The following is a 26,078-nucleotide window of genomic DNA, read 5'->3' as shown; positions in this document are numbered from 1 at the left end:
TTCATTTTACAAAAAACGTCGTGTAAAGATAAAGTACTTGTACATTTCGTAGTGCTCAAGTATAAGTTTTTAAACCATTACCTTGACAAAATTTTCAGAATAGCAACTTTTGCGTAAAGTCTATCTTGCATTTAGTTGCCGGCTCTGAAAGCAAGCAAAGTTTGTGTTATTTGCGCAACATCGAAATTTGTACACTTCATGCTTATCTTATGTCGAAAACATAAGTTTGTTAAAAGTGTTTGGAATCATGGGTATGAATAATTTTTAAAAACCCAAATATGTCGCGTCCAAACTTCGTAAATATTTTCGATTAGTTTTTTCGATTCTATCTACTTTAAAAGACTCAGTGTAGATGTTTCGACACTTGCATGAATTACAAGCTACATAATGCAATTAGTTACATGCGTTGATGTAACTTTCCTCATTTGTATGCATAGCCTATGCGAAATTTGTTACCGAATTTTTCGATTAGTTTATATTCCGAATTTTATTTAAGTACTACTAAAATTGTTACAAAATATGAAAAAGTATAGAAGTAGAATTATTATTATGTCATGAATATGTAGTTTACAAATTCATACGATTTTTCTTGTTGCGTTCCGGATATAATGTAATTTTTCGCTCTTTTTTATTTTTTTATTTTTTCAATAAAATTAGTATTCATTTTACAAAAAACGTCGTGTAAAGGTAAAGTACTTGTACATTTCGTAGTGCTCAAGTATAAGTTTTTAAACTATTAACTCGATAAAATTTTCAGAATAGAGACTTTTGCGTAAAGTCTGTCTTGCATTTAGTTGCCAGCTCTGAAAGCAAGCAAAGTTTGTGGTTGGTATTTGCGCAACTTCGAAAATCGATAAAGTAGTCTACAACCTAGTCACTTTTTACGTTGAGGGAGTACATGGCGAAGTACTTGTATATTTTGGAGTACTCAAATATAGGTTTGGCCGGCTTGCGCTATACTTAATGAATCATTCCTGTGTCATAAACACTTGAGTAGTTGGTGCGTGTAGACAAAAACCTACTTGAGTACATAATTTTTATTTTTCATTAAAATTAGTATTCATTTTACAAAAACGTCGTGTAAAGGTAAAGTACTTGTACATTTCGGAGTACTCAAGTATAGGTTTTGTCAGCTTATTATATGCTCAGTATATTATATGTCAAGAATTGTGGAGCATTTATGTGAGTCTCCAGGGTGCTCTTCATTGAGTGTCCGTGTTGGGCGATAAGTTTAATTCGCAAAATTAGTGTGTTCAAATCAGGCCTGTCGCCAACATAGTGATGTCGCATTATCCCTAAATACACATAATAGAATATCAAGGAAAAGTATCATCTGACGTATATTGAATGTTATTTATTTCTCGGAAGCAAGTTATTATCAAAACATAGTGGTCAAAATTATCGCAGAGCAATACCGATTTTGCGTATATTCCGTTATGCTTCTGGCTACGTAACGAGAGATTATGTAGTTAGTTAGGAAATTAGGAGTCCTATCTTCCCAATCGGTATCGAACAACATCAAAATCATCACAAAGCAATATCGACTTTTGCATGAATTCTGTTATGCGTTTTACTACGGTAGTATGCGCACCTGCTTACAGGTGTCCAGACGTGGACTTTCTACTATATTCGCTCCTAACATTATAGCAGCACCCGACGCAGCTTACATTATTACGTTATAAGACGCCGGCGGCGTTTCACTGTCGGTTTAATTACCCTTATTCTAGTGACATGAAAAGGACTGAATCGTATGAAATGTGGTCACTACAAGAATCGCGCGAAAGCGCTGTTTCACGCCGTCTTGCATAGGTCACGATTAGTTTTACTTTTCAACTAACTTGTTGTCAGTCGTTATATTCATTAGACTCGCTTTCATGCGGCTAATTTGTCCCTATCATTATAACGTCGGGGATCGCGTACCTGCGGCGAAGGTGTTCGTTCAATTATAGCGACGAGAACCGGGCCCCTGCGGCTAGTCCGTTGGCATTTTAGTGCTGAGTTAAATACCCTTATACTCGACATGCAAACATTATACAGGTAGCGGTTGTGCTGCGAGCTGATAATAAGGCTGAAAATGTGGAGACCTCGGAAATCGAAACCGCGATCTGTCTGCACTCAAAATCGCATTTTATATTATTCTAGGGACCGAGCGAGATAGTGTAATGGTTGTGCGTCCGGCTTCTCGAGCGGTAGGTCGTGGGTTCGATCCCCGGCCGGGTCATACCAAAGACTCGAGTTATCCTGCAGTTATCCTGCTAGGCGCTCAGCAATCACGGATAGCGTGGAGGAGAAAAAAAACGGGGGCGCAGACTAGATGACCTCATGGGGCCGTATCGCAACTCAGTCGCCAAAGCATCTCGATGGTGCAGGCGAGAAAGAATATCATATCTCTCTCTCTCTTATTATCAAGTCGCATTCAAGTGAATAATTAGTTATGATGTATTTATCCGTGCGATATCGCAGTCTTCGTGAACATACATACTCTAACAACATCAAAATCATCACAAAGCAATATCGACTTTCGCGTGAAATCTGTTATGCGTTTTACTACGGTAGTATGCGCACCTGCTTACAGGTGTCCAGACGTGGACTTTCTACTATATTCGCTCCTAACATTATAGCAGCACCCGACGCAGCTTACATTATTACGTTATAAGACGCCGGCGGCGTTTCACTGTCGGTTTAATTACCCTTATTCTAGTGACATGAATAGGGCTGAATCGTAATTACGACTTCGGAACGCGCACATGCCAGTGATTTGTTTCCGTATAGCTCCGAACTTGAGAATCGCTTGCCTGCGTCTAATGAAAATAAGTCGTAAAATGTGGAGCCTGCAGAGACCGTAACTTGTATACATAAAATCAAGTTTGAAAATATGGACGGCTGAGTTATCTCTGAGCAATTGAGTAATATAACCGCCCATAGTTTAGTGGGGCATTGCTATAATGTATATCCAAACAATCGTTACAGAATCTGAATGTTACCAAGGTCATTATCACAAAAAATCATGCATCAGAAGCGCAGGGATTATTATTATCAAGTCGCAGCGCTCAAAATCGCGTTTTTTAATAATTAATTAGTGATGATGTGTAGAATTTTGATATATCATCATAAAACCACACCTAGTTCAGGGTTGTTCACAATATCCGTGAAAAGACAAAGTACTAAATACACATAATAATAATATCTGGCGAATATAGCCTTGCATAGACATCATAGTTTTTGGTTATCATGACAATAACTGGTTTCCGTTAGCAAAGTGCTATTGCTGATATAAATACGCACATAAATCAAATGAATTCAAATTCACATTCACAAAAACGTGTTATCTGAGAGCTCATATTATCCGCCAAAATATAAAGTCCTAAATACACATAATAATATTATCCGGAGAATATAGCCTTGCATAGACATCATAGTTTTCGCACCACTGAATCACAAGGTGTCGCTTTGGCGGGCGCCAAACGATACCTTCCTACTACTATGCCATTTCTACTGTAGAGTAGAAATTGTACAGTACACTCAGGTAGTCTTCGTGAAGAAATTCGTGAAAATTGAGTTGTTATAATATCAGAAGCACAATTCGATAATATATGTCGACTTCAAAATCCGATGCACATGTGACCCTTATACTCAACCCATGTACCACTGCTATATGTGTATGTGGGACACGAGATCGAAAGAAGCACTGGGTGCTGAGGAACTGGCCTCCGCCATTACCTGTAACTGTCTATCACAATATCTAACATCTGTCTTTTGTTGACACAGAGAAAGTTTTTTCCCGACCTGTTTAATACAAAAATTTTAAGCTGGTACATTTGATGGTCCACAAATTCGGAAAATCAGCAAAAATGATTGAATCAGTGGTCAACGTCAATCTTGGACTTGAAAAAAATTTGTCTGTAAATTATTTAGAAGTAATGTGGAGATTACTTGAGAATACACGGACAGATAATTTACATTGCTTAGAATCCATTTGAAGCTAAAACGAATTCGTCTGCAACATAAGCATCTAAATACATTTTGAAATAGCCAATAATTTCCCGGGAAATATTGGAGTAGTCAACGATGAGCATTGAGAAAGTGAAGTTAATGGTAGTCCGTCGCAATAATCAGTTCCCAAAAACTAGCTCTTGATTTCAAAAATATTAATACAACCAAATAGTTCAGTATTAATGTTTATTTGAAAATTATTGCGTTACTTTTCGATTGCATGTAGTTATTGAAATTTTCTTACAAAAACAACATATTTTAAATGTGATCATTTATTTGAATTACAAGCTTATTTTTGGCAATTTTCATAATTTATTTCTGGCAATTTGGCGTCGCCATGAATTCGGATTTATAGACTCCATTTAAATCGCTTCATCAAAGAGATGTCAAAAAACATGCAGTATCCACAATCTGCCCTCGAACAGCAAAATTTAATTCCAAATTAAAAACGATGTTAGATACCAAATTTACCCTGTACAAAACTGACTGCTTCTGCAATATCTATTCTCAATAGTCGATTCACTATGATTACAAAATTACCGGCACCCACATAGGTCACAATACTCACGACAACAAGTCAAAAGGGTCTATAACACGTTTGGATAGCGGCCTTCACTATGCAACCAAAAGCTCATTTTTGGCATTTTTCAGATTTTATTTTGGGCAGTTTTAGCGTCGACAGGATTTCATATTTGTTTACTCGAATTAACGATGTAAAACGCTACTCGCTAACCAATGGTTAGAAATCATGAGTGATTTATTTTTGCAATAAAATACGAAAAAATTACAGCGGGCGTACAAAAAAAACAGTAAATAACTGAATGTTTTCAGGCATGTGTATGGTACGCATTGATTAGGGTTACTTCTTGGCGACTGGGGTATTTTGCGTGGTGTAAGTGTGTATGTTCAATTGTTCATTGATGAAACTATATCCCTTTTGTCCAACGAGACGATGTCTATCACTGATTGCACTATATGCTGATATTTTCATTAACAAGTTGAAAATAAATGGAATGCAACATGGGTCGCGCTATTATGAGGTAATAAAATTCACGAGCGGTGACAACAGGAATATGCATAGTCATTGAGCTATATCCCTAATTGCTGGATATAATTTATTACTCGGGTTGATCAATCCAATTAGGCTATGTCGCAGATCCAAATTTCAGTACTCGACTTTTCTGCCTCAACCCTGAAAGTTTCATTCGCATAACATAGATCCCTCGGACGGTAGACTACGGCCTTCCGAAGGGTTTACGGACTTCAATTTACGAATTTAGTGTTACACGCTTGTTTGGTCGCTTTATGCATACTCATTTCAATACTTGTTGATATTTTTCTCTTAAACCTTCACGAAAACCGATATTTTCAGAAAGCCTTATTGTTGACATTTTAAATTTTCTATTTTAATCAGTTTTGCCATTTGATTCCCAAAATGACAAAAAATAACACGGCCTGATTATAAGGCGAAAACCTGACGTGAAGACCAAGTTGTATCATTTTTTGATTCAGCGCCGAAATTTAGCCAAAAACAATTGCTAAATCAAATTGAAAATATTACCTAGATACGATCTTCGTTAGATCGTTACTATCTCGTTTTCGTTTGGATTATGCATTTGCGACTGATATTTAAATAGGAAATGATCTACATTCTAAAAAACTCTACTAACCGATCTGATTTCACGACAGCGGTTATTATCGAGATCTTTGCTGTTAGTCGGACGTGTAAGACTAGAAATTATAACTCGTTGATTGGAACTGCCACGCAGTAAATCACTTTTTGTATTTCAAGTAGGTATATCTATGGTATAGGCCTCTATATAGATATATTTAAAGTGTTAACAATTGTGGGCATCAAAGTGCAACTGATTGCACATTACTTTCGTGTTGGAGGAAATTGTTTACTGACCTGATTTGAGGATGTCATCGGTGAGTTTACTTTTTACCCTTTCGTTCATCAAAATACCGCTTGTGAAATTCCGAACAACTGCCCAATGGGGTTCCGTAAACTTGGAATTCACGAGTCGTTTGAAATCGGTCAAATTCATCTGTGCAATAAATAGAGCTGCTAATGTCTCTTGAAGTGTTTGGTGACTAAAAAAGTATCTGCACATTCCTTCGAAAATTTTATGAGCATGAATTGCTTCTCCTGGGGCTTTTATAACCATGCCACTGATGTCTTTATATTCGAGTTGATATTCTGTTAGATCTTTTTCCTCAAATATCACTCGTTTCTCCCGGGTGCCATGGTAAGCCATTTTTTTCAATTTGTCTATTATTTGCGTGACGTTAACACGTTCAAGATTTGGAGTATTTTCACATTCCATAAGTTGCCTAAAGACCAGCACCATGATTCCAGATGCGCAGGTCGGAGGTTCAGACGGATCTAACTTCCTTGCTATCGTGTAGAATATCAAGAACAGAGGTGTTAGACACATGTAATGCATGCCAGGATTGGACATCTTCATGACATCCCAATCCAAACCGGAATCATTGCCCATTAATTGGCAATACAGATTTTTAGCATCTTCTTCGGTGAATCCCACTAAGGCTGCAACGAATGATGGTCTCAATAATTCTGGTAAGAGAGCAACGGAATGTTCTCTCGATGATAAGACGATAGGAACGTTTTGTAAAAGATCACCTTTCAATATATTACCAAATATCGTGGCAGTGTTTGCCTTTTCCCAATGGCCAACAGTTCGGTCAAATCTCGGGAGCCACGTAGCTTGATCTAATCCGTCGAAAAACATGATTACCTTGATTTTGCCACTCATTATTGCTCTCAAACCATACTGAGCTTCTTTCTGATTCACCTTGGTAACGAGGGGACTAAATATAACTTCATATAAAGTTACATCATCGGAATCTTGTATATCTCTAAAATTCATATAAAGAACAAAATCATACTGCCCACAATTTTGTTTTAATCCCTTCCCGCCAGTTTTCATCGGTTTCGGTTCGCAACAATCATTTTCGATCATCAATCTCTGTGCAAGACGTTTCATTATGACTGTTTTACCGCTCCCTGGCTGTCCAATGATTGCAGACGACATATTTTGTTCGTCCTGGATGTTTTCTAAAACCTTTTCGAAATCTATATAATATCCCTCTTTCGGGTTTCCGTGTGCACTGAATCCATCCTGTGGTAAATAATCTCCTTTAAATAACTGAAATCCGGTCTTTAATTGTGGATGACATTCCTTTCCTTCCGGTTCCAAATAATCTTTATAAGACTCCATTAGGCCGTATTGGGCGTTCTTCCACGAAAAATGTCTGATCTTCGCGAGGAATTGATTAAGGTGACGTCCTAAAAGTGTGCAAAGATTTACAGTTATTGTATATAACATATGGGGCTTACAATATTGTTTTTGTTTGTGGTATTCATGGTGTTTTTCAACTATAGGCATTCACACCAGGCTGATAATACTATATTATGATTTCGTGCACGCCGACTTGTAGCACGGCAAAATTTCGGAAATTTTCACGAAACCCCTGACACAGATAAGATGACGAGAAAGAGCCAAGATAAACCTCCCAAACTGTGATAGGAATTCTGGGGTCAACTTCGCACTCGAACCCGTAACCAGTTGATTTTCCGGCTGTTGATCATACCTTTACGCTTTACCACTTGGCGTCGCGTCGTTGAAAACGACATTAATATATGCGTAATATATGCATAATGCTTCAATACTCACCTGTCACCCACTCCTGAAATTTCTCGCTCCATGGATTATCTTTTGGATCGACGAGTTTTGGATAATGATTCCCATGATCTGTGAAATTAACCTTACGTTTTTCTCACTACGGGGTTTTTCTCAAACTTTTTCAGCTTGTGGCACCCTTGAAAATGATATAACGGCCGCGGCACATTGCGTGGTAGTGCTATATGCTTGATAGTGCGAACATATACAACTGAAACGAGGTGTATTGTTGATAAACATACCGACATATCGTAGTAAATTCCTAGCAGTCTCTTTCATTAGCAGATTTCATTTTCAGTCGAAACTGAAAAGCCCTGAATAGACAGCCATTACGATGAAAATGACAATGTAACTTTGAACCTTTTTTCACCCAGCAATCGAGTTTGAAAGTATACAGTCATAAGTTATGACTCATACCTCGTCTCTTTTGTGGAGACGAAGTAGTTTGGTATTGCGACGCAACAATGCCGTCTGTAAGCAGGTGAGTTGCAGCGTGAACCGCAAGCGTATTGGACATTATTGCGCGAACGATTGAGCATGAGCATTCACACTCTCACCCTCGTGCGCACTTGCTCCTGAGCTGCGCCATATTATTACAGACGGACTTGTTGCTTCACAATATCTTACTCCGTTACAATGCAACATTCGAGGCTGATTTTGTAGGGTTCCAGGACCACGAGAAGAATAAAATTTATATTTTAGCAATCAGTAGCCTACCTCGCCCAACCTGTACAATATTACCGCAAAATTGCCTTTAACCAAACGGAAAGTGTGATGTAAACCAATCGCAGTGAGCCGTGCGATTTGCTTGTGTCCTGTCCGCACCATTGTAGGACACTATGGTATTTACTACTATCTTCATACAACTTGCCGGGCAGACCGTTATTACGAAATTATGGTTATTGGAAATTATGCGTATCGTGGGCTCAGACGTTCTCATTTCGCTGATACCCGCCTTCGATCCAGTCGTACGTAATAATGATGGTGCGAGATATAGTTATTGTGAAAGCTACAATTAGTGGTGCGGCGTAAGTCAAACAAGCTCTTGCGAATGCGTCGCAAAGACAAAAGCTAGGGGTGTACTTGAATTTATGTTGATATATTTATCTGTGTCGGTTTTGCCTTCTTGCACTATTTCCTTGAGCCGCTTTGATTATAGACTGCTCGCACTTTTACTTCACAGTTTCCTCTCTTTAGGCAAAACCCAGCCTAGAACACGTGCTTTTTACTTTCCTGTAAATCGTTATTTATATTCCAACACATCTTTTTCCGAAGTAGAAACCACTGGTGCTGTACTTCTCAACCTTTTGTTTTCGGTGACCTCTTTTAGACAGTCATGGACCCCCTTATCCCAGTTTTACTTCAAATTTAACTCAATTATCGTGCAACCGTCATCTGTCCTCTGCATATGTTTACTCTAGACTAGTGATAAACAGAAAATAAATGACTTTTCTTCAATTCAATTTCCACAAAAATAGTTAATAGCTATAGCGAATGGAATAATATCTCGTAATGCTTCTGGCGACACCATAGGGCAGGGGTTCTCAACCCGCGGAGGCATTTTCTGTGGCCCGCGGCTTATTGATTAAAACCGAAACTCTCATATTGATTAAAACCGAAATTATTATTTCGGTGCTACTACGTGTTAATATGCGACTTTCGTAGTCGTACTCGTCCATCTCTATTCGATATACCCACTAATCGAGGTATGAGGCATGAATTAAAGTGTCCAGATTTTGAAAATTGTGAAGTAGGTGAATAATTACCGGTACTGAATGAATTCTGAAAAGTTTTCCTGTATCAGGATCATCTACTAAAGAGAAAATTATGCTATCATTGAAATAATGGGATGTCCACCAAAGCACCCGGACTCGAAATTTTGGAAAGATTCGCTTCCTTAGTTTCAAAGTTATGGGTGTATGACTGACTTTCTATTTCGAGGGCAGCCTAGCACCTTAATTCAGTTACTTAGCTCGCTCATCTCCCCCCCATCCCTTGACAGAAAGCTATCGTCGCACTGATCACAAAAATAAAAATTTAAATCAGCTCAGGGCACTGGATCCTATCGCAAAATCGTCGTCAACGTCTTAAACATGCGTTGTTCAGAACAATCAGAGCGTCGTAACACAATGATCATAACAATGACCTATTGCGATGTTCCGATTATTATCGGACAATGCCGTATTTCCGACTTTGTACGCTAATTCCGGGCTGATTCACATTCGACTGATGTAGCCTACTCGCCGCGACCGACTGGAACATATGGCGACAAAGAAAAGGAAGGTGGACGACGAACACAGGGTTTTCAACTCTGCGTGGAAAAATGAATTCGCTTTTACCGAGATAAATGGCAAACCTATGTGCCTGATTTGTCAGAGAGCAGTGAGCGTGATGAAGCAAGATAATTTAAGATGGCACCACGAAAGGCTTCACCCGGAGTTTAAAACTACTCATCCACCTGATAGAGATCTTAGGAAAAACAAAATCCAGGCGTGGCTAGCTTGTTTTCAAGCCCAGCGGTCCGTATTTCGCGGCATTCTCAATAGTGCAGACAACGTTACAGAGTCATCGTTCACAATTGCTTGGAACATCGCCAAAGCCAAGAAGCCTGCTACAGAAGGTGAGTTCTTCAAGAAAACACTGGCAGACTATGCGAATTCTCTGTTTTCGGAATTTAAAAACAAGGACAGCATCACCAGGCAAATCTCGAAGTTGCAGTTGTCTGATTCAACCGTGAGTAGACGAGTAGAAGCAATCTCAGACGATCTTTTATCGCAGTTGCTTAATCACGTTGAGAGAGCTGAGTACTTTAGTCTAGCATTGGATGAATCGACCGACTCCACAGACATTGCGCAGCTAATTATCTGGGTGCGTTTTCTCAAAGTGGACACATTTGCAGAAGAAATGCTGGCTTTGATACCGATGAAAGGGCAAACGCGGGGCGAGGACATTTGTGCCGCAATGATGAGCTTCTTTCGAGGACCAGGAAAAAACATCAACTTGAAAAAGCTGGTTTCTGTCACTACTGACGGTGCTCCGTCCATGGTAGGCAAGGGAAAAGGGTTGATTGGTCTACTCAGAAAAATTAACGAAATGCCAGACTTCTTCTCATATCACTGCATTTTGCACCAAGAGCAATTGTGCAGCAAGCTGAGAGGTGGAGAGCTGAAAGTAACAATGGATTCCGAGACGAAAACAGTCAATTTTATACTTGCTCACGCATTGAAACACAGAGAGTTCCGTTCTCTTGTGGAAGGATATAAAAGTGCATATACCGACTTGACAATGCATGCGGAAGTGAGGTGGCTTAGTCGCGGAAATGTTCTCGCTCGATTCATGGAGCTGCTTCCGGCAGTCCGCATATTTTTGAAAGAGAAAAATCGACATGATTTACTTGCGTCACTGGAAGATGAAATATTCGTACAGAACGCAGCTTTTCTTACTGATATAACGCGCCACTTGAATTCACTAAATCTTACCCTTCAAGGAGAAAAAAAAGATTTTGCCAACGATGATGAATGACGTGGCTGCATTCGAGACAAAACTGAGCCTGTTTGCGCAGCAACTTGAGGTCGGTGATTTCACGCATTTTCCTGTTCTAGAGACCCAAGTGTCGCAACAACCAGGATTTTACTCACCAACCCCTTATTGCACCTACGTCAGGGAATTGATGGCGGAATTTTCATCTCGATTCGCGGACATTAAGTACTTGGGAGCCGTGCTGGCATTCACAGAAAATCCGTTTTCTTGCAACGTTCAGACAACTTCACTGTCAGTTGAGGCAGCAAAATTTGGAGTAAAAAGGGCTGAATTTGAGGAACAACTGATCGAACTGCAGCACAACAATATCCTCAAAGGAAGACAAAAGGAGGAGAGCATTCAAACATTCTGGATATCCTACGTACCGAAGAATTTATACCCAGCATTGATTTTGAAGAGCTTCTTGGAGGTACAGAACTTCAATATGCAATTAAATAGTATATTCATATTGAAATGAACCCGAATATTTTCGGCTGACACTCGTCAGGGGTAATCGTCAGCAACTAGTAGAGAATTGGAAAGAACATTGTATATCAACAATCGTATCACAAAATATGACGTCACCGACATGAAATTTCGAATGAGAGAGCGTTCAATGTACTATTTTTAGGTGATACACTAACTCCTTTTGTTGACAGAGTTTTGGTTGGTGTATTTTGATAAAAGTTGATTCCAAGGCACACAAATGGAATTGTGAACGGCCTCGACCTACGATTCGAAATCCGTCGTCTCGATAATTATTCGCACAAATCGTATTATCCAACAGATGTTTGCCGATGGCAGAATTAATGGCCTTTGATCGATCAGCATCAATCTTAAGTGGATGAGTTAAGGGTGAGCTTTTCACATCGCGTTACGCACGTGTTCTGATAAATCTGGGCGAGTGTCAGCCGAAAATATTCGGGTTCATTTCAATATGAATATACTATTTAATAGCATTGATTTTGTGTGCTCATAAGATTCTCTGTTGTTTCGGATCCACTTATTTATGTGAAGCCTCTTTCTCTGCCATGGGAATGATAAAATCAAAAGAGCGCACCCGTATAACTGACATACATTTGGAAGATTACATGAGAGCTGCTACAACGGAGCTGCAACCGGATTCTAAAGTGCTTGTAAACAAAATGCAGACTCAAAACTCTCACTAAGTCAACAATTGTACTCTGTTTTATAGATTGCATGTGAAGGAACAGACACTTGTTGTTTGGTATAATTCGCTCTAGAACGTGATTACAAATGCAGAATTACGAACACTGTCCAAGTATGTCCACTTATTTTTTTTAAATTCATAAGAATGAATTAGACATCAGGATAGGACAGGTGAAACAAGCCGACGGGGAACCAAATAATACAAATGCGTGATAAAAATGATCTGCGGCCCGTTGCATCTATTATTGCTCAAATGCGGCCCGCGGTGCATGGGAAGTTGAGAATCCCTGCCATAGGGTATGATCTTAATATCTGGTACCAAAATTTAGTAAGAAATATTTAATGAAAAAATAACGTCCAGCCTTGTCATTTCTATTTATAGATTCTACAGGCTCATATTGAAGTTATTCCGGAATAGCGGTTACGCATATCACAACATGAAGCCTGAGCGTGGTTTCAGCACATTGAAACACATCGAGACTTTTCTTAGAATTTGGATGTGTAAAGATAGACTCGATGCTTTAGCTGGGGTCTCGATTCACAACGTCGTTATTCTGGATATTCCGGATTTCAATGAACTCGTCATTAAACATTTTGCAACTATTAAATCACGCCACACGCGCACAATTGGCCTACTCATACAAACGTTAAAGTATGCAGGTGGACTATACTGTACTATATTTTCTTCAGAATAATTTCAAATACATTAGCCTAGGTAACCATGCCCAGTGTCTATACCCCATATAAACTGTGTATGACCACCACGAAGTCACATTTCCACGTCGGAATACACCATGGTGACCACATTTAGACAACAAACATCGGGTGGATCCCTTGCCCCACTACCCGTTATTGACACGAGCCGCCAGTCATTAACCCAACTCACCTTTGGGATCTGACGTACTTGGATTAAAAGTCACTTGTATTGTTGCTTGATCTCTCACTGTCACGTTGACATCGCGACCCGTGCCTTGAATACAAGAGGCTGGAATGAAATTTTTACCTCGTATAAATTAAGTGTAAAAACACCAAATAAGCGACATCCTTACCCCCTTCAGCCATGATCAGCTTTTACCATGAGTAAATAATAACCTGGAGGTAGAAGATAAATTGCCAAAGACTCTTAGACGTCAAGAATTTCGGTATATAATATAATATATTCATACTGAAACAAACCAAAATATTTTCGGTTAACACTCGTCGGAAATCGTCGGCAAGTATTAGAGAATTGAAAAGAATATTCTATATCAACAATCGTATCACCAAATATGGCATCAGCGCCATGAAAATACAATCTATCATGGCGAAAAGACGGTTTGCGAAAAATGTACTATTGTAGATTATACACAAACTCGTTCTGTTGGCACAAATTGGGTGGTCAGATTTTGATTAAACTATACTCCAAAGTACATAAATGAAGGAATGAACCACATCGGTTGAAATCTATCGGTCTGGTAATTTTCCACGCAAATAGGATTATCAATCAAGTTTTTTTTCGATGGCAGAATCAGGGCCGTAACTACCGCGCCCCAAACCCCCCAATTAGGGGGGGCGAGCTCGAAGGGGCCCAAAATTATTTGGTGAATTAGCATAAATTATAGAGTATTTTTTGGCAATTTGTGGAACTTTCTGAAAAAAATTCGCGCTGTGCGCGATTTCAACGTGGCAAATATCTTTACTATTGGGTACTCTTACCCCCCAAGAAAAAATACACAACATTTAAAGAAATGGGCATATCGGCGTTGGTCATTACCGCGTCACGACGCACCAATGCATAAAGTTTTAGGCCATGTAATATGCAACTCTAAGACGTGTGCCAGAACGATCGGCGACGAGAAAACCTTGGCCTAAAGGCACTTCCCTTATAATGACCGAAAACTTCGTTATATATAGTCCTACAAAATACACACAGGTTTAATTGTCCAACGGCGCATAAGACAAATACCATCCCACACGGAAAAATAATATGGCAGTGAAGAAATACCAATTTGAAATCGTGTGAACTTTTAGTTTAGTAGGCTACATTAGTAGTAGGGGTTGGTCAAATTGGTACGCACCAATCAAGTTTCACCATGTTGCCTTAATTGCCACGCTTCTAGGACGCCCATTGCCCCGTCACCCGCGCGCGTCTTACTATAGTATAGGGTTAGGAAGAGTTAGATTTAGGAGCGCGCGGGAATGTTTTTTATGCTTATACAACTCAACGAATACCCATCGGGCTGCTTACTACATTTTAAATATTCTCTCCACTATTGTGTATACAAGAATATACTTCTCTTAGTAAGCAATTTCTCGTGAATTCCGAAGAACATTGACGTGTGTTAACTTCTGTATTAGGTGATAATATCATTTTCATGTCTGATAATGTTACTTTTCAAGGTGATACAAACGCAAGCTAAAACTACTAGAAAATTTAAAGTCTTACCAAATTTTATCTAAAACTTAAACTGTCAAGTACCGATAAAGTAGTCTAAAACCTAGTCACTTTTTACGTGGAGGGGGTACATAGCGAAGTACTTGTACATTTTCGGAGTACTCAAGTATAGGTTTGGCCTGCTTGCGCTATATTTAATGAAGTGATTAACTATTTACACTGCATCTACTTCTATTTCAGAGTTTATCGGTATTCGAGCAAACTATACCTTCAATACTTACTTTTTAACTCACTCGGAAATCATCACTTCATGTACTTTAGTTGGACTTTACTGCTACTAAAATGTTGAATGTACTTTTTTCAGTGGGCCAGTGGTCTTGGTGACTGTTGTCAGTTTCATCTATATTCTACGAAAAGCTAGTTGAGTACTTTACGGGTTCATATCATCGCAAATAATATATTCTAAACATGTTTAGATAGCGAGGAGTTGTAATAATAGGTGAAAGGGGAAAATGTTATCTAAAACTGAAACTGTAAAGTACCGATAAAGTAGTCTAGAGCAGTGGTTCTCAACCGCCGGTCCGCGGACCGGTGCCGGTCCGCGACGACATTTCTGCCGGTCCGCAAGGTAAATTAGGATTTTATAACTTAATTTCAAGATGCAAGATGTTGAAGGCTTGTCCATTGGTAAAATAATAAAACGTCAAATTTCGAACTGATGCAGAACTTCGTGAGGTAGGATTATAGGCCCGGAAACATGATCGATTTGACTTGTCCAAGTCCAAGCTGTCTCCGGTGACTCGCTAAACCACATAATTCGTACAATCGTTCGTTTTCGATTCCATAATTTTGTGGAAGGCCAGGTATCGCCGTTGCCGGGTGGTTTCGTGTGGCGCATTTCACTCGTAGTAGGCTATGGCTGGTAGTAGTGGGAGATGAACAACATAGCTGGACAAGGTGATTGGTCCTACTCCAAAACGCTTCATCTCTGGATATTGTCGAAGAGAATAATATTATTCGAGTTGGTGCGGTCGGTTACAATCCACGGCATTCGGCGCGTAATTATAGCCTGTGCTTATCTGGGCAAGTCAATTTTACCTCGACTCAGCACCGTAAAATCACATGAATACCATCATAAACATATTTAATTACGAAAAAAACCCTGAAAATGTCGCTCTCTGGTACAGAGGGGGTAACCTGCGACCGTAGAAATATAAATTTTTGCGGCCGTGGACACGCAATTCAATTAGTAGGTGTTGGCGGCCGTCGACAAGAAAATTAAAATTACGAATTAACTCTTACCTTTTTGAGATATTTTATTTAATCTTGAAATTTTCTTCACGCTACGCACGATTCAATGTGAATTCTTTTTTCGATTTTAATATAGTTGTAGCGCCCTTTGCAATCTGAGCACCACAAAACAGATGCGAACCGCGGAGGAAAATGATGCACTCCATATAGAAATACCAACTTGGAATCGTGCGCTCCTCACGAAAGAAATTTGTTTCTGGTCGTTTGAAAGATTCCAATATCTTTCCACTATACCGACAATTCTGATAGGAGGTCAAGAAATAACAACACGCAACAAAGTGACATAGGGTTATCATACGTCCTCCTCCTTTTCGAAGTTTTTTGAAAGTGTCCTCGGAGGACGCCCAAATGCCATCTTTTTTAAAATTTTGATTAAATGTATGTGATAATTGGACTGAGATATAGGAAATAAGTACTCAAGTAACGCTAAGGCTGGTCGTTCGGGAGTTGAGCCAGAAAGACGACCTCTTTTTCGTTTTAGTCAAGACCACTAAACTCAAGTAAAAGTGGGTGAAATTGAAGTCGAATGGAAGTGATGACCTTTTTTTATCAACCAACTACAAATTCGGAGTAAAGTAACCAATTTTTTTCCGGTATTGTAAGCCTGAAAATTTTGGAAAAGTGTCCTCTTTTAAGAATTCCAAAATATGGCAACCCTACTACAATAACAATTGGCCCACTCGAAGATGCATCATCGTTTATTTGTGCCCTAAATTTTCAAAATCACTCCCTCCATGCACTCTACCGATGAATCTGATCGCATTGGCTGAGAAAGGATAAATATTTGATAGTAACATGTGGAACTACGAATATTAATGACGAAATTCATTCGTGAATCGTTAAAAGTTTTCGCGCTTCGCGCGACCACGACCGTTCCCAGTGCTTATTCTTAACATTATCACTATGTCGTGATTTCGGTGCGTATAGTATGACGATGTGAACAAGTAGATTAGTCCGGAGTTCACCAGAAATGGACATGATCAGTTTAAAATGGGCATTTCGCGTTCCTTATGACTATTTCCTGGAATGCGGACGTAGGCCAAATACGTAATCAAAATGCGGCCGTGAATAGCAAAACGGTTGGCCACCGTGCTCTAGTACCACACTTGCGGAAAAACGGTTGCCTACATTACATTTTTGGTTGATTTCAATTTTGTAAGGTCTACCGGTCCGCATAATATATTTCGAAATTTTACCGGTCCGCGAGGTGAAAAAGGTTGAGAACCACTGGTCTAGAGTATTATTTATGTTTATTCAGCTCAACAAATATCTTCATTTTGGCCTGCTTACTACATTAAAAAGATTTTCTCCGCTAGAAAAATCACTGTAACATGATGAGTATATTATAAATAAGCTTATCAGCGCGGCATAGTACATTCGCGTAAATTCATTTAATTAGCTTATGTTTATGAAATTACTTGGTTTCCGAATTTTATCTAAAACTGAAATCGCCGAGTATCGGTAAATCTAGTCTTAAACCGTAGTCACTTTTTACGTGCAGGGAGTCGATAGCGAAGTACTCGTGCATTTTTAGTACTCAAGTATAGGTTTTATCTGCTTGCACTATACTTTATCGAGTGATTAACTATTTACACTGCTACTTCTATTTCAGAGTTTTCTTCGGTTTTCGGGTAAACTATACCTTCAATACTTACTTTTTAACTCACTCGGAAATCATCACTTCTTGTACTTTACTAGAAATTTACTGCTACTAAATGTTGAAATGTACTGTTTTCAGTGGTCTTGATGAGTGGTGCTAGTTTCATCTATATCCTACTACGCATTTTCGCGCTGCAGAATGACTTATCGCAATAAAAATAACAAAAATACTTCGAGAATTTGCGAACTCTCACTGCGCAATATTTGAGTTTTACGAAGTACGCTTCAAAGTGAGCCTACTTCTTGGATATTATCCAAAACCACATGAAATTTCGCTCCGAGCGAGGAATAAGGTAGAAGTAGTCATTTCCGAGTAAGTAAAACGTTAGTACTCTAGGTCTATTTCTGTTTAATACTGTAGCTATCACGAAGTTGATGTACTCCAATATCATAAGGACTTGAGAGTATTTGGTGCATGTAGGCAAAAAACCTACTTGGGTATTCTCAGGAAGTACGAGTACTTCTATACTTAACAACTCTGAAAGTTAGCGCAATTTATGGTATTTGTATGAAATCGAAATTTGCGTGCTTCTCGCTTACCTTGTGTTAATAATTTTCCTTTTCTATCTACTTTACAAGATTCAGTGTAGAAGTTTAGTGAAAGTGTAAGAGTTTAGTAAAACCAGTTTTTGATAATAGCACTTGTCAAGGTGATACAAAAGTAACCTCAAACTACTTTAAAATATAAAGTCCTAAAAGTAGGTAGTTTCTCCTGAAAAACCGATATGTAGTAGTGTAAATAATCTACAAACATAACCACCTATATTAGTTACTTTTAAATCCCTAATTGTACTTGTATTCCAGCAAAATTACGAATCGTTGAGTATCGAGCGATAGCCTCTATCATACTTGCGGAGAATAGGGATTTAGTACTCGAGTATTAAATTAGAGTAAATTGAGTAAACTTGAGAGGTTATTAGTGATTCTGCTGGAGTTTATATAAAGGGAAGTCCTGATGAAACCTTGAATATTTCAAAAAAGAATAGAGGACTTCTTTCGATATTTGGATAGTCTCCGTCGTACTGTCGGATGGCATGAAATTGTATACATGCCATCTAGTACTACACAAAATTTCAAGGCTGGTACTCAATGGTTCTGTTAGTAGTTATATGGAATGTGTGGGAATCGAATTTGAGCGTAAAGTAAGCTCCTATGGCATAGAACCCTTCGAAATGAGTCCACATACCTCGTAAAATCCCACTCCAAGCGCTGCGGCTTAGCTCAAGCAAACAAGTATTTCGTACTTTAGGAGTCAAATCATCTATCTTGTGATAAATTAATATGGGGAGAATTAATCAGAAAATTTTGTAGAGTACCGTAGGCATCGATACATTGAGTGAAATGGGCTTCCTTATCTTAAATTAAAACGGGCAGAATAAATCGAAACAATTTGCAGATTCGGGTGGGCTTCAAGACATAGCTCAGACCGAGATCACAGCCTCATAACGAGGGCTTCGAGTGGGATGTTATAGGAAGCAAGACGAATCATTGTAAAGGTGTTGAAACTTAATTAAATCAATAATCCCGTCATTAAAATTGACTACGCATAGGTTCGTGTTACGCTCCCGCAAAACAGATTCACGCGAAGTCGGTATAGAACTGCGTTAGTTTTGAAGGTGTTCCATCATGAAATGTGTGATGAAATTTGATTTGGTCCATTGTCATGATGTCCTACACAGTTGCGCATTCAATGTTTAGCATGGTAATTCTGTTATTAAAGTTGACTATGCATAGGTACGTGCTACGCTCCCGCAAAAGAGATTTACGAAAAAGTCGGTATATAGAACTGCGTTAGTTTTAAAGTTGTTCAATCATGAAATGGGTAACAAAATTTGACATGGTGCATTGTCATAATGTCTTACAACTGCGTACCGTGTATCAAGGCGGGGAGTCGATTATTAACATGGTAATTCCGTTATTAAAGTTGACTATGTATAGGTACGTGCTGCGCTACGGAAAAACAGATTCAGCCAAAAGTCGGTAGAGAACTGCGTTGGTTTTAAAGGTGTTACATCATGAAATGTCTGACGAAATTCGGTATGGTGTATTTTCATAATGTCCTACAACTGCGTACCAAGTTTCAGGGTGGGGATTTGATTCTTAGCATGGTAATTCCGTTATTAAAGCTTACTATGTATAGGTACGTGCCACGCTACCGAAAACAGATTTACGCAAAAGTTGGTATAGAACTGCGTTAGTTTTAAAGCTGTTCCATCATGAAATGTGTGACGAAATTTGGTATGCTGCATAATCGCAATGTCCCACAACTACGTAGCAAGTTCCAAGGTGAGGAGTCACATATTAGCATGGTTATTCCGTTATTAAAACTGACTATGTATAGGTACACGCTACCGAAAAACAGATTTACGCAAAAGTTGGTATAGAACTGCGTTAGTTTTAAAGTTGTTTCATTATGAAATGTGTGACGAAATTTGGTATGCTGCATAAGCGCAATGTCCTACAACTACGTACCAAGTTTCAAGGTGAGGAGTCACATATTAGGATGGTAATTCCGTTATTAAAGCTGACTATGTATAGGTACACGCTAGCGAAAAACAGATTAAGGCAAAATTGGTATGGAACTGCGTTAATTTTATAGTTGCTCCATCATAAAATGTTTGACGAAATTTGGTATGGTGCATTGTCATATTGTCCTACAACTACGTACCAAGTTTCAGGGTGGGGATTTGATTATTAGCATGGTAATACCGTTATAAAAGCTTACTATGTATAGGTACGTGCTGCGCTACCGAAAAACAGATTTGCGCAAAAGTTGGTATAGAAATGCGTTAGTTTTAAAAGTGTTACATCATGAAATGTGTGATGAAATTTGGTATGGTGCATTGTTATTATGTCCTACCACTGCGTATCAACTTTCAATGTGAGAATTAAATGTTTAGCATGCTAATTCTATTATTAAAATTGACTATGTATATCTCGATTCTCGAAACTCGTAGCTTGTGCGATTTATCAGCGGTGTACAAAGGGTTAGGAACGTTTTCTTAATATAGTTCCACATTCTAGTTGTTTTGATGTAAGGAGAAATCATTCGATAACTCACCACTTCTAGTTAGTAAAGTAAATTGTTTTCGCGTTAGCTTTGTGGAACGTAAGTCAAATACATATCTACTCTTCTGTGGAAGTAACTAAATTATTGTGATCACATTGATAGGTCTCTCAAGCAGTGACCGTGGTTTTGTTTTTGAAAGATGTCGCGATGTCGGTATAATATTTTCTGAAACTCAAACTCGGATGAAATCATGAACGTGCAGGACTTACGATAAACATAAATTGTGCACAGAAATCTTTGTTACAAGAATTAAAATTATCAACTCTGAAGGATAGCGCAATTTTTGGTATTTGTATGTTATCGAATTTTGCGTACTTCGCGCTTACCTCATGTTGAAAACATGAGTTACTTAACATCTCGAATCATGAAGATGAATAATTTTTTACACTAAAATATAGCCTATCAGGACTTCGTGAACTTTTCAAATAGTTTATATTCCGAATTTTATCTAAAAATTAAACTTTCAAGTACTAGTAAAAGTAATCTATTTTGTTGGTTTTTGGAAGTGAGGTAATGATTAAAATCGAAAACATGATTTACTTAACTACATCTCTACTCATTGTGATGAATAATTTTTAAAAGCTCAAATATAGTGTATCGGAACTTCATGAATGTTTCGATTAGTTTAATAAAAGTAGTTATCTAGATACATTACGAAATTAAGTGTGCTCTCTTCCAAATCGGTATGGAACAATATCAAATTTAGTATACCGAAAAAAGATCTACTCGACAAAATTTTCATGTCGTTATGTTCATGCGACGAATTTGTCCGACTTACTTGCATGAATTACAAGCTACATAATACACATAGTTAACACTCGTTGATGTAACTTTCCTCGTTTGTATGCATCCTACGCGGAATTGATTACCGAATTTTCCGATTAGTTTATATTCCGAATTTTATTTAAAGCTGAAACTGTTAAGTACTACTAAAAGTGTTATAAAATGTGAAAAGTATACAAGTAAAATTTTTATTATGTCATGAATAAGTAGTTTCTCTATTTACTTTACAAATTGTTTTTTGCGTTTTTTTACTTTTCAATAAAATTAGTATTCATTTTACAAAAAAACGTCGTGTAAAGGTAAAGTACTTGCACATTTCGGAGTACTCAAGTATAAGTTTTGTCAGCTTATTATATGCTCAGTATATTATATGTCAAGAATTGAATAGCATTTATGAGAATGCTCCAGGGTGTTCTTCATTGAGTGTCCGTGGTGGGCGATAAGTTAATTCGGGAAATTAGTGTGTTCAAATCAGACCTGTTGCCAACATAGTGTTGCATGGAATAATGGAATAGGACCTCAGTTGTATTGAAAACATGAGTTAATTAACATCTCGACTCATGTGGATGAGTAATATTTTAAACTCCGATATAGCGTATCAGGACTTCGTGAATTATTCAATTAGTTTATATTCCGAATTTTATTCACAACTGAGACTGTTGGGTACTACTAAAAGTGTATAAAATGTGGAAAATGTGTACAAGTAGAATTATTATTATGTCATGAATAAGTAATTTTCTATCTACTTTACAAATTATTTTTTCGCGCTTTTTTACTTTTTTATTGTTTCATTAAAATTGATATTCATCTTACAAAAAACGTCGTGTTTTTATTTCTCGGAAGCGATTTATTATGAAAATACACAGCACTAAATACACATAATAGAATATCTTGCGAATATAGTCTTGCGTAGACATCATAGTTCTCGAAATTTGCTCATAAATATAAACGGCAATAGTCTAGCGGTGAGCGATGAACATAAAACACCCACGGCGATAGTCTGGCGGTGAGCGATGAACGTAATAGCCTCAGGGGTTGGAGATGGTACGACCTTAGAATCACGTACTCATGCTTGATTTGTTTCCATAGCCCCGACCTTGGGAATCGCTTGTATGCGTCTAATGAAAATACGTCGTAAAATGTGGAAACTGTAGAAACCGTAACTGCGAGTTAGGAATCGCGTACCTGCAGCGAAAACTTTGTTTAGTTATAACGCCGAGAATTGTGCGCCTGCGGCTAGTCCGTTAGCGTTTTAGTGCTGATTAAATTATCCTTATACTCGACATGCAAAGTAAATTTGCAGGTATTCGAATGAAGCCCTATTCAGGTTGTTTGTTTAGGGGTATTCATGGTGTTTGTCGACTACTATGGTCATTTACACCAGGCCAATATATTCTTCTCAGTTTCCGTAACTGCCGACTTATAGCACGGCCGACCTCTAGGCTTTTGTAAGACACCGCTGACGCGGATGAGGTGGCGAGGAGGAACCTAGGTGAACCTCCAACACTTAGGTATCGGAATTCGGAAGTGCACCTCGGTCGGACTCGAACCCGCACCCATTGGTGTTGCAGCCGCGGATTATACCACTGCGCTATCTCGCCACCCCCATTCAGTTGTAGTGCGCGTTCATATTAGGTCGTGAAATGCGGAGACCTCGGCAATTGATACCGCGATCTGTCTGCGCTCAAAATCGCATTTTATATTAATTAATTAGTGATGAGGCGTAGAATTTTCATATATCATCATGTTTCGGAATTTAATCATCTAACGCAGAGGTCTCAAATTCAAATGTGCTCGCGGGCCAATTTCCTAGTTTTGATGACGCCGCGGGCCGCAACATCAATGATAGGGATATTTATTGGCCTTATTTGACGGGACCTTGCAGACAGGCATTCCACAAACATCGTGGAAGTGTAATTTACTATTGTACTATTAACGCCTGACACGGAAAAAATCACATTTTCAAATATTTGAATAAAATTATTTTTGTGCCGGGCAGAATTTTTTTAATCAACGAGTTATAGACATCATGTGAGAGGATGCATCATGACATCGTAAAACTGTCGGGTTATAATATTGTAACTAGTGGACCTATGACGAGCAACAACTTTATGTAGACTATTTTAAAATCTACTGAAGATTGACCTGATACCAGAGCATTCGAGCGGTGTAGCCTGTAATCCTATGGTTTTGATATCGTCGTGGTAAGTATAGGCTATTGTTACTGTCATTGCCAAACACAAATTATATAAGCGTAAGATTTTGCCTTAGATATATCAATAACAACTTAAAAACACTCATTATTGAGCCATAGTAATAGCATTGCTTCTTAACCTTTTTAGTGATCGTACCCCTTGTGCTTCCATCTTTCCAGATTTCTCGTAGCCCCTGTCCATTTTCAACACAATTTCTGATGGTACCTATTTAAATCAGAAAGCCCATTCACAAAATCGCGCGCAGCGCGAATACTATTTTCCAGTTGAATAAATTGGCTAAGAAAACATTCCACAGCATATGGGCCTACAAATTCTACAATGCATCTCTTACTCCCTGATATGGTGCTTCGTACCCCGATGGGGTCTACGGACCCTGGTTAAGAACCCCTGGAATATAAATGTTCAATCGGCGAAGAATTCGTTGGTGCTACAGCTGTAGAGCGTACTACCTTACTCGCCACCGATAATAACATGGATGAAGAGAAAAAACAACATGTAACCAACTATATACGTCACTGGGGTAACAGAATACCCATGGTTGCCATACTGACCTGATTAAATATCTATATACCCTACGCAACGCAAGCTACGACCTTTTGATATATTACTATTCCCCATAAAAGTTGCATAGATTGATGCGTCCGTAGGATTACCAAGTCACCATTCCGAGTCGCAAGTCCTTCTCCGATTTCAGCGTTTGACCCGACTTAACTCGAGTCATTTTTATTTAATCACCCAGTCAATCCGAAATCAAATAATTTTACGAGAAGGTCGCGCCAAACCAAATCACAATTTTCAGTCGCGAATCATCAACGGGTCATGTTTTATCATCATGAACTAGAAATGTGACGTAATAGCTGATCTTCTACCGCATGGTAGCTTTTAAAAGTGATGTGATAGTGATGTTTGTTGGGATTTCAGTGATTTTTATAGTAGTTTTTGCGTGAACTTTAAGTTCTTATATCTAAAAAAGATATATGGCACTTTAATATATTGTTGATTACTTGAAATTCCGAAATGCCGTCGCGGCCGCACAAAATGCTCTCGCGGGCCGCATGTGGCCCGCGAGCCGCGTGTTTGAGACCTCTGATCTAACGTAATCATCATAAAACCGCGGCTATAGTTCAACGTTGATGAATATTATCTGAGAGCTCATGTTATCCGCTAAAATACAAAGTCCAAATACACATAATAATATTATCTGGCGAATATAGCCTTGCATAGTTTTCGGAACTTATGTAACATCTGAATTATATTTATTTTTCGAAAGCAAGTTACTATAAAGTCTCGGAATTTAATCATCTAACGCAGTGCTTTTCAATCTTTTTGAACTCCATTCGCACTTTTTTTGTACAATTAATTTCATTCGCACAAACTAATCGAAAATTGTTATAAATAAAGAAGATGAAGATAGGCCTACTTAACAACATTTTGTTCAGATGTGTAGTGAATTGACTACTATATAGCTTACGCTATCAAGTGTCTCATTAAAAAGGCAACTTTATTCGCTAGTTTTGCTTTCAACTATTTCACTAAAACCCTTCTCAGCCAAACAATGTTGTTGGGAATTTGTACAAGAACGTGTACTAGTGCTTGGATGACCAGGTCTTATGATCTGTTTTGCCCTCCTATCCAACATACAGCGTATTTTTCGCGAGTGAAAAATGCTTGCTGGCAGAAATCGTTTTTGAGAGCTGACACAAAGATCCCGCGAGGCTCCAGTTTGTCGAAAGGATGGAAAACCCACATGTTTCTGTTGAGACTTTTGCCTTCCGCCTTTGGAACATATGGTGCAAAACGATCAAGGCACATTAGAGCTCGCTACCTTATGATACTTTGCTCCAACTTCTGTCTCGCGAGTTTATGAGAAGAGCAAATAACTCACGATATACTGTGTGTTTTACTCATTAGCTAAATCTAACTTGAGAATTCATAACAGTTAAAAAACGGTAAAGTTGCTTTTAGACGGCCACCAAAATTTGAGTTTTTGTGGCATCTAGCGACCCGTGCCTCACCCATGAAAAGGAATTAATTTTTGATATTACAGTTGTGTGCTACGATTTTAGGGGCATGTGTGACATACAGAACTCGTACACCACAATTCTACCCACGACAACTCTACAAAACATGTATGACGCACGCGATTCAAAATTAGGGCGAATTAAATTCCTCTGCGTATCGCGGTTGTACTACTGTCTACTCAGATTGCAAGAACGGGACCATTCTGTGCCGACAACGGAGCATATCCAATCCATTTCGAAAGGTTCGGCCATCCAGCA

At 38.5% G+C, this 26,078-nt stretch overlaps 1 protein-coding gene across 2 annotated transcripts in view; it reads right to left on the bottom strand.

Annotated features, from left to right (window-relative positions):
- LOC145442454 (NLR family CARD domain-containing protein 3-like) overlaps positions 1-13,874 on the bottom strand; it is a 34,753-nt gene extending 20,879 nt beyond the window's left edge. Inside the window, exons 1-2 of one of the 2 annotated variants that reach the window (XM_080320378.1) lie at positions 13,273-13,874; positions 5,903-7,303 (exon numbers count right to left, since the gene is read on the bottom strand). In XM_080320378.1, coding sequence (XP_080176504.1) covers positions 5,903-7,235 — 1,333 coding nt within the window. In that variant the 5' untranslated portion in view covers positions 7,236-7,303; positions 13,273-13,874. Of the gene's footprint in view, positions 1-5,902; positions 7,409-13,272 lie in introns of those variants that run through there. The other variant, XM_080320370.1, reaches the window with a different exon arrangement.
- Positions 13,875-26,078: the final 12,204 nt, after the last annotated feature.

This window comes from Botryllus schlosseri, chromosome 1 (assembly GCF_051294905.1).
Source record: "Botryllus schlosseri isolate E-star chromosome 1, Bs_hap1, whole genome shotgun sequence".
Classification (NCBI taxonomy): Eukaryota; Metazoa; Chordata; class Ascidiacea; order Stolidobranchia; family Styelidae; genus Botryllus; species Botryllus schlosseri.
This window is presented reverse-complemented; position numbering and strand designations above follow the sequence as displayed.